General features: G+C 31.7%; 2 protein-coding genes across 2 annotated transcripts in view; both read right to left on the bottom strand.

Moving 5' to 3' along the window:
* The window catches only part of LOC126772072 (uncharacterized), a 155,472-nt gene that overhangs the window by 82,257 nt on the left and 57,044 nt on the right, over nt 1-16,171 (bottom strand). The window lies entirely within an intron of this gene.
* LOC126771990 (uncharacterized) lies at nt 7,883-14,416 on the bottom strand. The gene is made up of 7 exons (XM_050492193.1): nt 14,002-14,416; nt 12,915-13,027; nt 10,529-10,636; nt 9,905-10,423; nt 9,030-9,142; nt 8,239-8,382; nt 7,883-8,036 (listed from the first exon to the last, which is right to left on the bottom strand). Exons 1-7 carry the CDS (start codon nt 14,183-14,185, stop codon nt 7,898-7,900), a joined length of 1,320 nt encoding a protein of 439 aa, XP_050348150.1. The 5' UTR covers nt 14,186-14,416; the 3' UTR covers nt 7,883-7,897.

The following is a 16,171-nucleotide window of genomic DNA, read 5'->3' as shown; positions in this document are numbered from 1 at the left end:
AACCGTTGACGATTTCTATATAACTTTGCTTCGTCCGAACATTTCGTCGTAATGGAGCTCCTGTAATTTTATTAACACTTAGTCTCCGGACTACAAAAACATATTTTGTCATTTGCTTAATTACTGTTAATAATTAGTTTTATGTTATCTGATTTTTTGTTAGATGGTATAATACAAATATATTTTATTTTCTTAATAAAATATCTAAACATTAAAAAGTTTAAGGGTACAAAAGTTATGGGATTAAAATATGAATACCAACCTAACAATCCTTTTAGGAACATTGCACCTTTCAGCGACGATGTTGACAATATCGTCTACTAATAATTTATTAATTTGGGGTCCAATTGCTTTTTCGGTGGTTTATTCGCAAACGCTGATGACGAAAATGTATACTAAGGTGCGATCTCGATATCGATCTACGATCTTCTTACAATTTATTATATTCATAAAAAGTACAAGATTTAATAAATTTTAATAACTATAAGGTTGATCATAGTTAAATAAATTTAGGTTTAGAGAATATGTACAGGTCATTCACTTATATGATTCACCTAAATTAAGCTAGGTGGCTCGCTTGAAAATTTTTAAATCATTTTTTACAAATTTTCGCCCGTGTATCCAAGGGGTGTATATAAGTTATAAATATAGTATAGTTCAGTCAGTAATAGTATCGTTATAATATTCTAATAATATTTTACTTCAGTTATTATTTGATCTAAAACATTTGAGAAATGCATCGGTTGCGTACTGTCTCATGTGTAACGAAATCTTTTGTTTGATATTTATTGGGAGACAAATGTCGGGTACTTAGGTATCCTTAGTTCAAAAGAAACCATTTTAGTTATATCGTTACCTGCGTGGCGACGCCAATAGATCTTCTTTCGACTGTTAAAATTTAAACGTTATAAATTAAAATTAATCCTTATTCAGATTTGTTATCTATCTATAATAAGAAGTTATCACTTACAAATATTTTCGTAATTACCTTGACGGGGGTTGTTGTGCAGCTCCAGGAGCTGTAAATTTATACAAATTTTTGAAGTACGCAAATACTAACTAGTACCTCGGTAGGTATATATTAAACATAGGTAGCCTATTTATATATTTTATACACGAGAATATAGTAAAGATTGAAAAAAACCGTATTGAATAATTTGAGATTGTTTCTGTCGAAAAATAAATACTTCAAAAATGTATACTACGACACGATCATTCGATATACGATCTCGATATCGATGTACGATCTTCTTACTGTTTTATAATATTCGTAAAATATACGACATTTTATAAATCTTATAAAAAAGCCGAGATGGCCCAGTGGTAAGAACGCGTGAATCTTAACCGATGATCGTGGGTTCAAACCCGGGCAAGCACCACTGAATTTTCATGTGCTTAATTTGTGATTATAATTCATCTCGTGCTTTACGGTGAAGGAAAACATCGTGAGGAAACCTGCATGTGTCTAATTTCACTGAAATTCTGCCACATGTGAATTCTACCAACCCGCATTGGAGCAGCGTGGTGGAATAAGCTCCAAACCTTCTCATCAAAAAGAGGAGAGGAGGCCTTTAGCCCAGCAGTGGGACATTCACAGGCTGTTACGGTTACGGTATAAATCTTAATATCCATAAGCCTGGTCACAGTTAAATAAATTTATTATAATATTAGATATAAATATTGTATAGTACAGCCTATGTCCTTCCTTGGGGTTTCAGCTTAATACGAAATATCATGTATAAAGCGTAAGAACCAAACAGACACAGTTCCATTTACATTTCGACGACTTTATATCGACTATATCTAATTTATTATCGTATTGTATAATACGTTGTTCTTGTATAGTCACGTAGTAGTGCTTCCATCCACGGTCCAACAACGACTGACTTCTCTCTGCTCGGTTCGGTATTTATATAGTATCGTTGCCATGGTAACGGAGACAAACGAATGAGCTTGTATGGTAGTTTATTCAGAACATTTTTTTTTAAAATCATCACTACAAAATTGTCGTCCATTATCAGCTGTTATTGTTATTGGATTCCCTAATCTACTAAAAATTTCCTCAAGTATTCGTATTATGTCCATACTTGTTATTTTGCGACGAATCTTTACTTCCTTATACCGGCTGAAATAATCTACGATTAAAAATATATAATCGTTGCTTGGTAGGGGCCCTAGCAAATCGATACATGTATCTACCCAGGGTTCACTTGGTAATGCTCTTCTTTTTAAGGGGTTAGGAGGATTGGGAGTTGAGACTAATGTGCACCCCTTGCAGCATTTTACTAAGTTTTCCGTTTCCTTGTCATACCAGGCTACCATACTTTGGACCTTAGCCACGCCTTCATGGAAACTTTTCCCGGGTGTCCTTCATGAGCATCTTCCAATACTTTACTTCGCAGTTTCTTTGGAATTACGATCCTTGTCCCTCTTAAAATATCTTCATAAAAACATAGTTTACTTTGAAATATTTTGTAATTTTTTACTTCTTCCCAATTATTATTATACAGGCCTTCTCTTACTTTCAAAATTTCTTCGTCCTGTTTTGATGCCTCTGAAATTTTTTTGAAGGATAGCGCAATTGGTCGGCTAGTTTCGACAACTTGATGTATATAGCTTTCTGAAACGTATTGTGGTAGTTTTTCCGATTTGTATAATATTGATAAGCAATCTGCAATGTTTTCTTTTGCGGGTTTATAAACTACTTTGAATCTATACGCTTGAAGGCGTAATAATCATCTTTCTATTCTTGCACATGGTTTGGATTTAGGGCCAAATATAACCTCTAGTGGTTTATGATCCGTCACTAGCTCACTCTTTCCCAAATAAAAATACATAAAAATGTTCGACTGGTCTGGGCAAGACCAAAGCTAAGGCTTCTTTTTTGTTTAACAATATCTTCTCTCGCAATCAGTTAAAGTCCGATGACCATATGCTATAATTCATGGTCCGTGATCGTTAATTTGAACTAATAGCAGATCCCAGTCCTACTGGACTGGCATCTGCTATGACTACAGTTCGGTCATTGACGTCATAATATCCTAAGGTGGGAATGTCGGACAATGCCATTTTTAGTTTGTTAAACGCATATTCCTGTTTGGTTCACCATAAAGTGGTGATTTCTGTGGTTTTATTTTGTTTGTTTCTCAGTAGCATTTTCAGCGGTTCCGTAGTTGTCGCCAAGTTTGGAATCCATTTACCAACGTAGTTTATTAATCCCAAGAAGCTCTGAAGCTCACCTGTGTTCATTCTCCATTGAATTGATATATATTTGTCTAAAGGTTTAACTCCTTTGTAGGACAGTTCATGTCCTAGAAATTGTACGTTTTGTTCTCTGAAGACACATTTGTCTTTTCTAAGAACCACATTATTTTGTCTGAGAGTCTCCATAACTTTCTATAATCTTTCCATATACATATATGTCATCAACGAAATTAATTACACCTTCACACCTTAATAATATTCGTTCTAAGGTCTTTTGAAAAATTTCCGGAGCACTCGAGATCCCAAACATTAGTCGCTTATATCTAAAAAGACCTTTAGTTGTTATGAAGGCAGTTATATGTCTAGAAATAGGATGGAGTTCAATTTGATGAAAAGCGTCTTTAATGTCCAGTTTTGAAAAGTATTTTGCATTTTTCATTTTCGGAAGCCGTTTGTCCATAGTGGGTAATGGATGATTTTCACGTAATATGGTTTTAGTAGCCCGTCTCATGTCTACGCAAAGCCTAATTTCTCCAGTAGTTTTGAAGACCGGCACTATTGGAGATACCCATCTCGAAGACCTTTGAACCTCTTCAATAATGTCTCTCTCTATGAGTTCCTGAATTTTCCTCTCAACCTTTTCTTCAAGTGGTATAGGTATCCTCCTTAATGGTTGAGACAGCACAGCCTGAAGAGTATTCGCTTCGGCTATTATGTTTGTTAATGAGAATGTATCTCCATTTTGTAGTATTTTCTTCCTGAGCTCTTTTGAGGAACATTTTTCGGTTATTTGATCAATTATTTGGTCTTCTTTATCTTTAAACTGACACTTATCGACTTGTTTTCTCAGCCGTACCAAAAAAATTTCAAATTTCTCATTTGTTTCCTGCTTTATTAATCGGAAAATATGACGTTCATACACCTTACTTTGTTTTGGTAGAAAGAATGTATCAAGTTTAGCTATAGCCACTTCAAAAACATCAACTCCATCATCTGGTGAAAAATTTGCTCCTGGTATGTTATAAAATATTTCTTGTAGCTCAATTCCTCCAAAATGTAGTAAGGACGCTCGTTTCTTTTCATTCGTCTCGATACCAGCAGCATCGAGATAAATAAGCAGTGTCCTCTTCCAGCGCTCCCATCTTGCCCCTACCGAAGTAGGCTCTCCTTCACAATCAAATTTATCCAATGTTAATTGAGAGCTCATCATTTAGAACCTGAAACTGATAAATGTATTTTAACTATAATTGTTAACTATGTTTGACGTCTGATGATATGTCAACTTATTGACCGTGGCTATATACCACTGTTTATTAATACTACTGCATATTAACTTTGTCATTCTTTCATGACTGTCAATTTAATGACCAGTAGCTATACTACTGCTTATTAATTTTGTCATTCATGCATGACTGTCAATTTAATGACCACTAGTTATACTACTGCATATTAATTTTGTCATTCTCGCATGACTGTCAATTTAATGACCAGTAGCTGCTCGGGTCGGTATTTATAGTATCGTTGCCATGGTAACGGAGACAAACGAATGAGCTTGTGGGGTAGTTTATTAATACTGACATACACACATATTATACACGTATAATAACTCAACATTCATATTATTATTACATTATTTTATGATGTCAAAAAAGTATGTTAATTTACGTTTTGACGTAATTTAATTTATCAAAATAAACGTATCTACCTACATGTAAGAAAACGTAGCAACCCTCTTCAAAGACAACATGAGTAGTTGTATTGTGTATGAAGATTACTGGGTTAAATATGTGGATAATAATAATAAGGAATCGATAGGTATCCGATTGGTAAGATAAGTTTTCATTCAATTACAAAATCTTAATTTTATTTAATAATGTTTAAAACCTCCTAACCCTGTTTTAAGATTATCTCCTTAAACTAACAAAAGCGATTGAAGATGAAAAAAATATATTTTAGAAATAGTAACATTTTACAACTTTAATACATTTTATTCATGATATTAGGATTTTAAAGACTTCTTATTGTCCAGAAAATGTATAAGATAAGTCTAAAATAATACAGCAGTAAAGTGCTTAAACATTAATTGTTTCAAAGATAATCAATAACTTAGTCCTAATTTTTATGATCCCTTTTAGGGTACTGGACAAAGAAAGAAGATAGGAAACCTGAAGGCTAAAAAACATTATTTTTTATAAATGCAAGTTCTTGGTACCTTAAGCCGCTGTGAAACAAAATTTCATTCAATATGAAACAAAAGAAAATAACAGAAAGGAGCCGAAAGTAAAGCCAGCTTATTTACCTGATTTCGAAACAATGGGATCGTCTGCTGGTTAAGAAACAGCCCCTCGAGCGAGTTGATTTTTTAATCGGGTTGCAAATTTTCGTCCATCTACGTAGAGTGATAGCGTATGTCAGCGACTCGCCAGAATTATCCCCAGGATCCATAATAATGAAACAATATGATATAAATGAACTTAATTATATTTTTGATCAACTACTCAGTACAACAATCGTCAAAAGAATGCCAGCAGCCAGCAAATCCTTACTTTTTAAATAACTAAATTACGACATGTTTATTTTTAGCAATAAAAATACCATATGTACTTTATTACAAATATAATTAATATTAACGTTTTATAATTATAAAAACAATATTAAATTATTTTTAATCTTAATTAAAAGTCGAAATATATTTCAATTAGCTTAATTATTTATTACTTACTATAATAAAAACATGCACCGGAAATATCGAGTTTACACAGTCGTGACAAAAATAAATCATATTTACATTTCAAAATTATTAAAACAATATTAGATAATCATAAAACATACCCAAAATATCTATTAAATCTTATTTAATTTAATTCGTTACTTATAATAATCTATAAGGAAATCATAGTGTTAACACCGTAAGTACAAAATGTTAGTGACTTGCTTAATTCATTGATCATACCAAAATTATTTTAATGAGAAAGTTCTTTAAATTATGAATTATAATTTATTATTCCACTTTTTATTCACTTTATAGCAAAAAGTTGTTAATAATATTTCCTGTGTTGTTTAAGTTCTGAATTAGATAGCGCTTTACAAATATATATAAAAATTTGGTTTAATTTATTACTTACAATGAAACCAGATGGCAGCACGGTCCAGCGCCCATATAACTATATATGTACATAACATTACCTATCTAGGTTTAAGTGACATTCTTGCAAGAGTAACTGAGGCACTAAATTGGCAATATCGGTGAGAATTTATTTATTTATATAGTGTTTAATGTTATTTAAAATATTATTTATTTATTTAAGCATCTTGAAAATAGCTAAGGAGATCCTCAACTATTTCCTCATATTATTTTATATTTTATTTTTTACTTTCATATGTATTTAGGACAGACCTAAAATGTTTGGTTTATTATAAAATTAATAACTGTTTGCGCCGCTCGAACTGACTGAACGCGACGCCGCTGTAAAACGATTATTTGTAAAATCAGCCGCGCATCGTCGGTAGTGGGGAATTAAGCGCTGGAGTAAGACGTGTTTCAAGAAGTCAGCAAGTTGAGTTGTTTTCGTTGAAGAAGTGAAGCCAATTGAAGCGAAGATTATTATATGAATATAAAATAGCTCTTTTAAGAGCTTGACATTACGTCATACTACGTCTTTTCAGAACTATTCATTGTTTCAAACGATGACGTTGTATAATGAGGCATGCGTGGCGTGTGTATTCTTGTTGCTATGCGTACTGCTACACTTATATTGATTCGATTTCAAAGTTCCGTTATCCTTTCCGTAGAAAACCTTTTCGCCTCGCAAATTTTATATGTACTCATGCGAGATGACTTAATATTTATTTATATAATTTGTATTTATTATAAAGCAAACAAATTTATTTAAATTAGATGTTATATTAGTGATTTACTAGACCGTGAAAAGATTTAATTCACTATGTTTAAATATAGAAATATGTACAGGGATTAAAAAAGAGTGGTAAGTAATGAGACCCCATTAATTTTTTTTGCAAATTATTTGAAAAATAGACTAAAATGTAATGGGAACTCTAGCTGAACAGACTTACAGTATTCTATCCTAAATTATGTTATGTGGGTTATCGTACCTACATAACATAAACTAATCATGAATGTATCAGCTATGCCGCCCGCTTAAATATTTTTTTTTAATAAAAAATGTTTACGTTCAAATTTCTTAATTGATTTTATGCAAATATTATATTAAACATGAATTTTTTGAGACAAAATATTATTACTAAATAATGAAATTTGTATGTTTGGACTCAATCAGTTATATTATTTAGTACAACTTTAATATACTTACTAGATTGAAAAGATACAGATAGAAATATTAAGAGTTTAGCCGAAAACCTTATATTTTATACCTGGAAAGGACAATTGAAAAGAATGGTATTTTGAATAGCTGCTGACAATTGCTATCGGAAGCTTATTTGAACTATAACCTAAACAAAATCGAATCGATAAACAGTAATCGATATAGTTTGTCGATAGTCGATTACTGTTTCTTGTGTTTCTTAGATTTTATTAAGAAATACTTGATTCATTATTTGGTCAAAAAAAAGCTATAAAATATATATTATTTAATAGTAATTACATATTTTCAATTGAATAATATATAATTGAATAAATGGTAAAAATTGATTTTAGATCTTTGTCTCCTTAATCTCAAACAGTGGTGGATTCGTCCGATGTCGCAGAAGATGGCGGGACGTTCTCTCGGTTTTGTTGTTCGCGCTTTTTTCTGTACCGTTGACGATTTCTATATAACTTTGCTTCGTCCGAACATTTCGTCGTAATGGAGCTCCTGTAATTTTATTAACACTTAGTCTCCGGACTACAAAAACATATTTTGTCATTTGCTTAATTACTGTTAATAATTAGTTTTATGTTATCTGATTTTTTGTTAGATGGTATAATACAAATATATTTTATTTTCTCAATAAAATATCTAAAAATTTAAAAGTTAAAAGGTACGAAATTTATGGGATTAAAATATGAATACCAACCTAACAATCCTTTTAGGAACATTGCACCTTTCAGCGACGGTGTTGACAATATCGTCTACTAATTTGGGGTCCAATTGCTTTTTCGGTGGTTTATTCGCAAACGCTGGTGACTGCTTTCCAGTTAAGGAATGAGTAGCTAGAATTCTATAAAGGTTTATTTTTAATTTAATCATTTTTATTAATATTTTCAAAGATACTTAATGTATTAAGACATAGTCCTTTATTTTAACATTTGGTGCCGCAGATTTCAGTTTTAGGCAAGTGACTCTAATAGTATCCTACATCTTGAATATTTAAACGTGTATAAGTATCAACTTCGTTTATTAGGGACATTTTTTAAATTGATGTATAATCTGTTTCGAATAATGTTTTTACATCTCAAGGTACATTTATTTATTCTGTAGATAGGTAATCGCAAATCGACGATTGACTTAAGTATCGTCTCAAATCGTTATATTTTTCCCCGTATAGGATCGGATTAAAAAAACTGTACATTGCTAGTTTGTCAGTCATTGTCTACCCTGGGACGTCGGGATCAGCAGCGGATTAAACGAACTTGACCACCGAGGCAATTCGTTTACGTACCATATTTTATTAGGCTTAATCTAAATGGAAAATGCTTTCAAATATTAATCTCGGTTATTTATACGTTATTAATTAATCTATATATTTTTTTAAATATATTTTAATTTCACTAAAAATAATTAAAACGGAGCATAATACAAGGACAATGTAAGAAATAATGCATTTGATTAATTTCTGTTTAAATGTTAACCGGAATTAGTAATTACCTTCTAGGAAAGACGGCTTGCAACAATCGTCTCGTCGCTGAGGTGTGGGAAGTCCAATCGATTTCTGTCATTAGTCTGGCAGGCACGGTGACATTGCCGTTTCCAATTGAAACCTACGAATTAAAAATACTTTAATAATTATATTGATTTCGCTGTCAGTATAAGTAGGTAGTTGTTAATTTTTTTCATTATTCACTTATTTATGTTAGAATTTATATTAATCAATAATGGCTTTTATTTATTGATTGATCTTTTCCCTATAAAAAGGTGATTAAGGTATTATATAGTCAGCACCTCATTACAGCGCCACATACAAAATAGACCATAGAATAAATATAATTGCTGTCTTTAAAATAATCGAATATAATAATTTATTAAATATTTTGTATCGTAATTCATAATAAAAAATAACTTTAGTCTAATGCAATTTGTTTTTATTTAATAATTTTGAAATCAAATTAGGACCATAGAAATTCTATAATTCAGTTGATTATGAGTCCTATGTAATATAAATATGTTTGCAGCCTTTAAGTTGTGGAAGCACATATATAAAGATCCCGGATGGACCAATAATAATGTTGCTGGATTTTTTTAAAGAAATTGTCAGTAGCAGCTCGGACTTCCGAAGTTAGCAGTTTTAACACCCTTGCCTCGGAAAGCACAAAGACTTTAGATCTGTACCTGGTCTCTTTCAGTAAATTACTTTTACCCATTGGACGCCAGTGAAAGAATAGAGAGATACATTATATATTCTGTGCTAATGTTAAAGTCGATTTGGATCATTAGGTCAAGTTTACGTCGAACTTTAGAGGTAATTAAATTTTATATACTTAACTACTTATGTATACACATGAATAATATATAAACATACAAACCATATCAACATTGTTAACCGACAATGGCAAACATGCGTTAGTAGTCTGCGCTGATACTCTACGTATTTTTAAGCCACCAGCCATCTCATCCATTTCGAGCTCAACACTTGACGTATTTTGAAGAACAACGGTCGGTTCTTCTACTGCTAAAATCTCTTCATTCTCATCTAGTCCTCGATCTTCAGATGTCCTATCCATTATTGATCGACTTTCATTTATTTCAACATTAGATAACAAGACTAGGACCTGCTGGTACAAGCGTTTTAATGCCGTTTCCAGTTCTTCTAAATTGACAATTGAAGGATAATCGAGAACAGGATCGGTCTGCGTTCCTTGATCGAATGTCAGTTTAAGATTCTGAACGTTCCTATCGGGTATAGGAGTATAGCTGACAACTAATCTACGGTTACGTATTATAGATTTGTCGTTCAATAATCGTCTTATTTGGCCATTAATTATCGCCTCTGCGCGATTGTTTTGGTTATAATTAATCGTGGCTGTAGTAAAATCGAGATTCATCTGTAAAAAAAGTTAATTATATAAATTTCTTTTAGATTTTTTTTAAGTTTATTATTTTATAAGAATGAATTTCATATTCAATTTTACATTGACTGCAAATGTTACCTCTTGGTCGGTATCGCTGTCAGTGGAATTAATTTCATCGTCAATATGACTTATCATACTTGATGCGCTCTGGCTTGGCATGGGTAATGATTGATTTGCAGCTGAAAACTTTGTAATATATGACTTAAATGGCATGGAATGGATTTTTTTTAGAGTTTTTTTAATTTTATTATTTCTTAAAAATGAATTGCCAAAAGGGAATACGTAATATATAGGGGAAGGTAGCCCAAAGCGGATATACCACTTTTAACCGTAACCTATTGACATAATTGTAAATGTTTGAATGCAGTACTGTACGTCGGCGACCGACCAATCATCGTCAGTTGGCTGGCTCGCCAAGCGTTAGAAGTTTTCAAGGTAAAACAAAAAACTTTTTAATTTCATTTTCACTAAAATATTTGAAAATTATTAAAAAACGTATAGTCGAAAACTGCGTATGCTGGATGTCTATTATTATTCTATGATTATTAAATAGTAATTCACTGTATATATATATATATTTTTTTTTTTTTTTTGAAAATAGTTGCCCATTTAGTTTTAATTTGTAGGTTACCGGTTGGGCCAAGCGGGTAGGGTTACTTTCATGTCAATCCTACGAAGAGACTGATTATATTATATTAGTAAGTGAACTTTGTTTAGTTATTGAAGATTTTAAAATGTCAATTTAAATTTATCTAATTAAAAAGGTTTATTAGCGTAATAAACTGATTGATCGTATATATGTATTATATAACCTCTGGGCATATGGGGCAAAGCGAGTCAAAAAATAATTATTAGGTATTTCTTATTTTTTCATCATTTGTTTTAAAGTTTGTTTTTAGTTTTATAGTTAAATACATACATATAAAATTAAAATGTGTATTTGTTAGATAGTCGTTTTTATTATACTATAAACTTTAACGTTTTGTGCTACCTTCCCCTACCATAAAAATATTTCACAAGTAGATTGTTGATAAAAAATATTTTCTAGATATAGAATAAATTGTTGAGAACAATTATTCTATATCTAGAATAATTCTATAAATTATTTCATGTTATTTTTTTTAAGTCGGACAAGATCCTTGAACATGATCTCATTCCCTTTCAGATTACTCATGCGGATTAGACAGCTGATAATGTAATCGACTTTATTTATGCGGCGACACATCAATAACTAATTGCATAATTGTTAAATCGTTAACGCTAATCTTGTATTCCTAATAATCGTATATCTCGAACACTTAGTCTTTTGTTAAGATTTATTTATTTCAATGTGTAATAACTCGACGAAAAATGTTAGGTAAGTATTTATAAAAGTAAAATATCAGTCGGTTCTTATAAGCCATATTTAACATTTTCAAAGATCTTCTTCACCTTGAGCCTATTCTACCATATTATTCCACTGCGTTTCAGAATTTACCTATTGCATTATATACATACAAGGCTTCCTGATTTTACTTTCATAAGAAAGTGGCCGCATCGCACTTCATGTGGGGGAAACGCGTAAATGCGTTTTTCCAGCGAAAAAAAAATCTATACTAACTTTTTATAAACTTATATATCTCGTTGCTTTATTACAGTCATAATTGATGTTATGACCAATTGTAGAACAAATACTGGTGGTAGGGCTTTGTGCAAGCTCGTCTGGGTAGGTAATACCCACTCATCAGATATTCTACCGCAAAACAGCAATACTTGATATTGTTGTGTTCCGGTTTGAAGGGTGAGTGAGCCAGTGTAATTACAGGCACAAGGGACATAAAATCTTAGTTCCCAAGGTTGGTGGCGCATTAGCTATGTAAGCGATGGTTGACATTTCTTACAATACCAATGTCTAATGGCGTTTGGTGACCACTTACCATCAGGTGGCCCATATGCTCCTCCGCCTTCCTATTCTATAAAAAAAAAACAACTATAACAAAAAAAAGACCACCAAACTAGAAGCAAGCAAGAATGTCCAGATGTGTCGCATTAGAGATAACAAAACCAGTTTACAACGCCAGATGTTAAAATTCGCCAATTCGAACAATCTTATCGCACTAAGAAACACAACCTCGCTCAACGACGTCCGAAAGGCGAATCTAGTATAGTATAAGTAAGGTAAGGTAAGATAGTATTTTTATAATCGCTTCGTTTTTATAATCGCAAAGTTTCGTTTGATTTATATGTATATAAAATTACGTAAAATATTTTTTCTTCAAACAATATAAATTAAACAAACGGACGGGCCAAATTCATGGCCGCGGTCTGTAGTATCTACAATCTTGGCTTACGCCTAAAGAGGATAATGTATGTAGTATGAGCAAATAGTTTTATAATTACTGTAAATAAATACAAATTGACGGAGAATAATAACTACCTACATAAATAATTATTATCTGTGAAAAATGATTAATCTTAGACTCACCATTGGATCCGCTTTCTCTGTTATAGTATTCACACAGTTTGAAAGAACAGTTTTCACCTTATGGTCTTGTCTTTCCAATATCCCTTTCAAACTTTTGAGATAATGTTTGTTATCTGAAAATTTACATTTAATTATATGAGAAAAAGATATAATAATATATATTGTTAGGAATGTCTTCCTGGCGTGGCCTAGCGGCTCGACTTGATCACATGATAATCATCGTGGTGGGCACTGGCCCTGCCGAGCTCATCGTCCGGCCAGGCTGGCGCTACGACACTTCTGCTTGGACCCTCGGTTGTGGCGGATATCTCAAAAATAATATTACAGTTGCTCAGTTTTGATTCCTTTGTTCTATTTTTGTGTGTAAATTGTACGTGTCGATATACGTTTACTTTATTGTTGAATAGTTGTTTCGATTTATCTCTTTAAAAAACCTAGTTTCATCTTGATTCCTAAAAATACATATATGAACATAAAAATTCATTCGATATATTTTATCTCTCTTTATAATTATGAAAAAAGGAGGTACTTACCTCTCTTTACCTATAGAGCATGTCGGTAGTTGAAAATCAAATAATCTATACCTATACATATGATAAAAATGTAACTGATCACTGTCTGTACATGGAAGATATTTGAGTAAAACTTTTATCGTGGGCCTTTATCAACGCAATAAAACCCAAATCAATGATTGTTAGAATTTTGGTCTGCTTGTGCGCGCTAATCTTAGAAACGGCTTAACTGATTTGGGTACAGTCAATTTGTAATGTAGCCGTTTCAAAAATTAAACTGGACAAACAGACGAACAGACAGATTTTTTTAAAAAAATAATTGCAAATTTAACAACGACGTAGATGACGGACAACTGAGCTACAGCATCGTAGATCGGAAGACATGTATGAAATAATTTTTTCTTCCGCCCATTTAAGTCACTATTAAATGTATATTAAGTGAAACTTCAGGGATTTACTGATAATTATAAAAGAATAATCATCAATCTAAAATAAAAGTAATACCCACTATCTACAGTTAACAATTACAATATTTTCCATTGAGAATTAACATTTAAATAACGAAAGTGACTCACCAGAAAACCGAAGAATTCGCGCCTTGCGTGCACTATTGTTACGCTTGTCACGAAGTAAAACCACTTTCCCAGTATGAAGATCTTTCTCGTGTTTCATTAAACAGTGATTGCTAACGACGACGTAATTAGAAAATATATTTGGTTCGTCTATCCATTCGGCAAGAAGCCATAACTTTTGATCCATGTTCAATTAATTTTAAATCTACACGGCGTAGTCAATATCTATCTAGTATAATAAAATGTAATATGCAATTTCTTCCTAACACGATGCTGTACAAAAATTAACTGAACAGTAGAGGTTAGGTGCGATGCGTGTGAGTACGCAGGTAAAGATAAAATGGCTACAGTGGCTTCTATTGAACTATGGATACCCAAGTACCCGACATTTGTCCCCCAATAAATATCAAACAAAACATTTCGTTACACATGAGACAATAGGCAACCGATGCATTTCTCAAATGATTTATATCTTATAATAACTGAAGTAAAATATTATTAGAATATAACAACGACACTAGCAAAAGTTCACAATATTTATTATAAGTAATAAAAATATTAAACCATAAACATGACGGCATTTTTTTGTCTTAATAGGCCTTTATGACACCTTTAATATAGAAATGAATGTTACAGCTTTTCAATACATTTTGTCAAAGACTATTTAGTAATCAGAATTCCACGCTCGGTAAACTAAGCATTTAAATCTCTCTCTTATTAAATGAGGTATAAATTACAACTCGACAAGAAATATCTTATCGGAATCAGTATAACATAATAATATATAATCGGTAGTAAGGTACAGGTTCTACCAACCCGCATTGGAGCAGCGTGGTGGAATAAGCTCCAAACCTTCTCCTCAAAAAAGAGGAGAGGAGGCCTTTAGCCCAGCAGTGGGACATTCACAGGCTGTTACGGTAAGGTACACGTATTATTGGCAACGATGTAATGAGAATAAATGTTCGGAAAAGCCTTAATAAATTAAGTTAAAAGTATGCATTTTACGTGACCATTTAATTACAGTTAATTCTATGAACACTCGTACACTACTATTGCTACTAATTGATAATACAAAGGTCCTACCCGTTAACAAACTTCGGTTAAGGTTTACGTCTTCTTTCCCGACGAACTAACTTTTTACACACAATCAATGCATGACAAAATATATTGTTAACGATTTCGCAGAAAATCGTTTTTTTAATTATTTAAGTACATCTGTTATAAGTCCATATATATATATGTAGGTATACATACTTAAAAAATCAAAAATAGTTAAATTTACAGCAAATATTACACACTTGATACAATAGCTGAGTTGTTTGCTGAAACGATATCATAACCTCATCATAATTGTATTTCCGGTGGACTCCACACTAAGCAAGCTAGTGTTGTGGATACCTTGCTAAGATTTACAGCGAACGTTCCACCTACGGTTAATAGCGTGTTCTTAAAACATTGTTGTTAACTTTATATAAATATATATATGTTTTAAGAACACTTTATTACGTATTATAAAACAAACTAATATCTATTTAAATTTGATGTTATATTAGTGATTTACTAGACCGTGAAGATATTTAATTGAGTATTTTTAAACATAGAAATAAGTTGCCATATTTTTAATTTTATTTTGCAAATTATTTAAGAAATAGACTTTAAAATTTAATAGGAACTAGCTGAACAGATATCTATATTCTCTTCGGCATTCCGATTACCCACATAACATAAAATAATTATGAACTTATAGGCTAGGCCACCCGTTTAAATTTTCTTTTTTAACTAATAAATATTTGCCTTCAAATTTATTGGTAATAGATTTTATGAAAATATTATGTTAAACATGTATATTTTCAGATAAAATATTAATATTAACAAACATTTCAGAAAATGATTTTATTTAACTGTATTTGGACTTAATCGTTTATATTGCTTAGTACAACTTTAGTATAATACTAGTTTAAAAAATTCTATTATATTCAGGTTCTAGAAAATCTATATAAATCTAATTCGTTCTAGAAAAAAGCATCCAATAGGGTGTGGAAAATAAACAATAGGTTTATTGAGGTTGCCTTTTTATACAAAGTATTGCTCAGCGGCCGAGTTTAGCCGAATACATGTACCTTATATTTTATACCTGGAATGGACAATTGAAAAGAATGGTATTTTGAATAAC

Source organism: Nymphalis io, chromosome 11 (assembly GCF_905147045.1).
Source record: "Nymphalis io chromosome 11, ilAglIoxx1.1, whole genome shotgun sequence".
Taxonomy (NCBI): Eukaryota; Metazoa; Arthropoda; class Insecta; order Lepidoptera; family Nymphalidae; genus Nymphalis; species Nymphalis io.
This window is presented reverse-complemented; position numbering and strand designations above follow the sequence as displayed.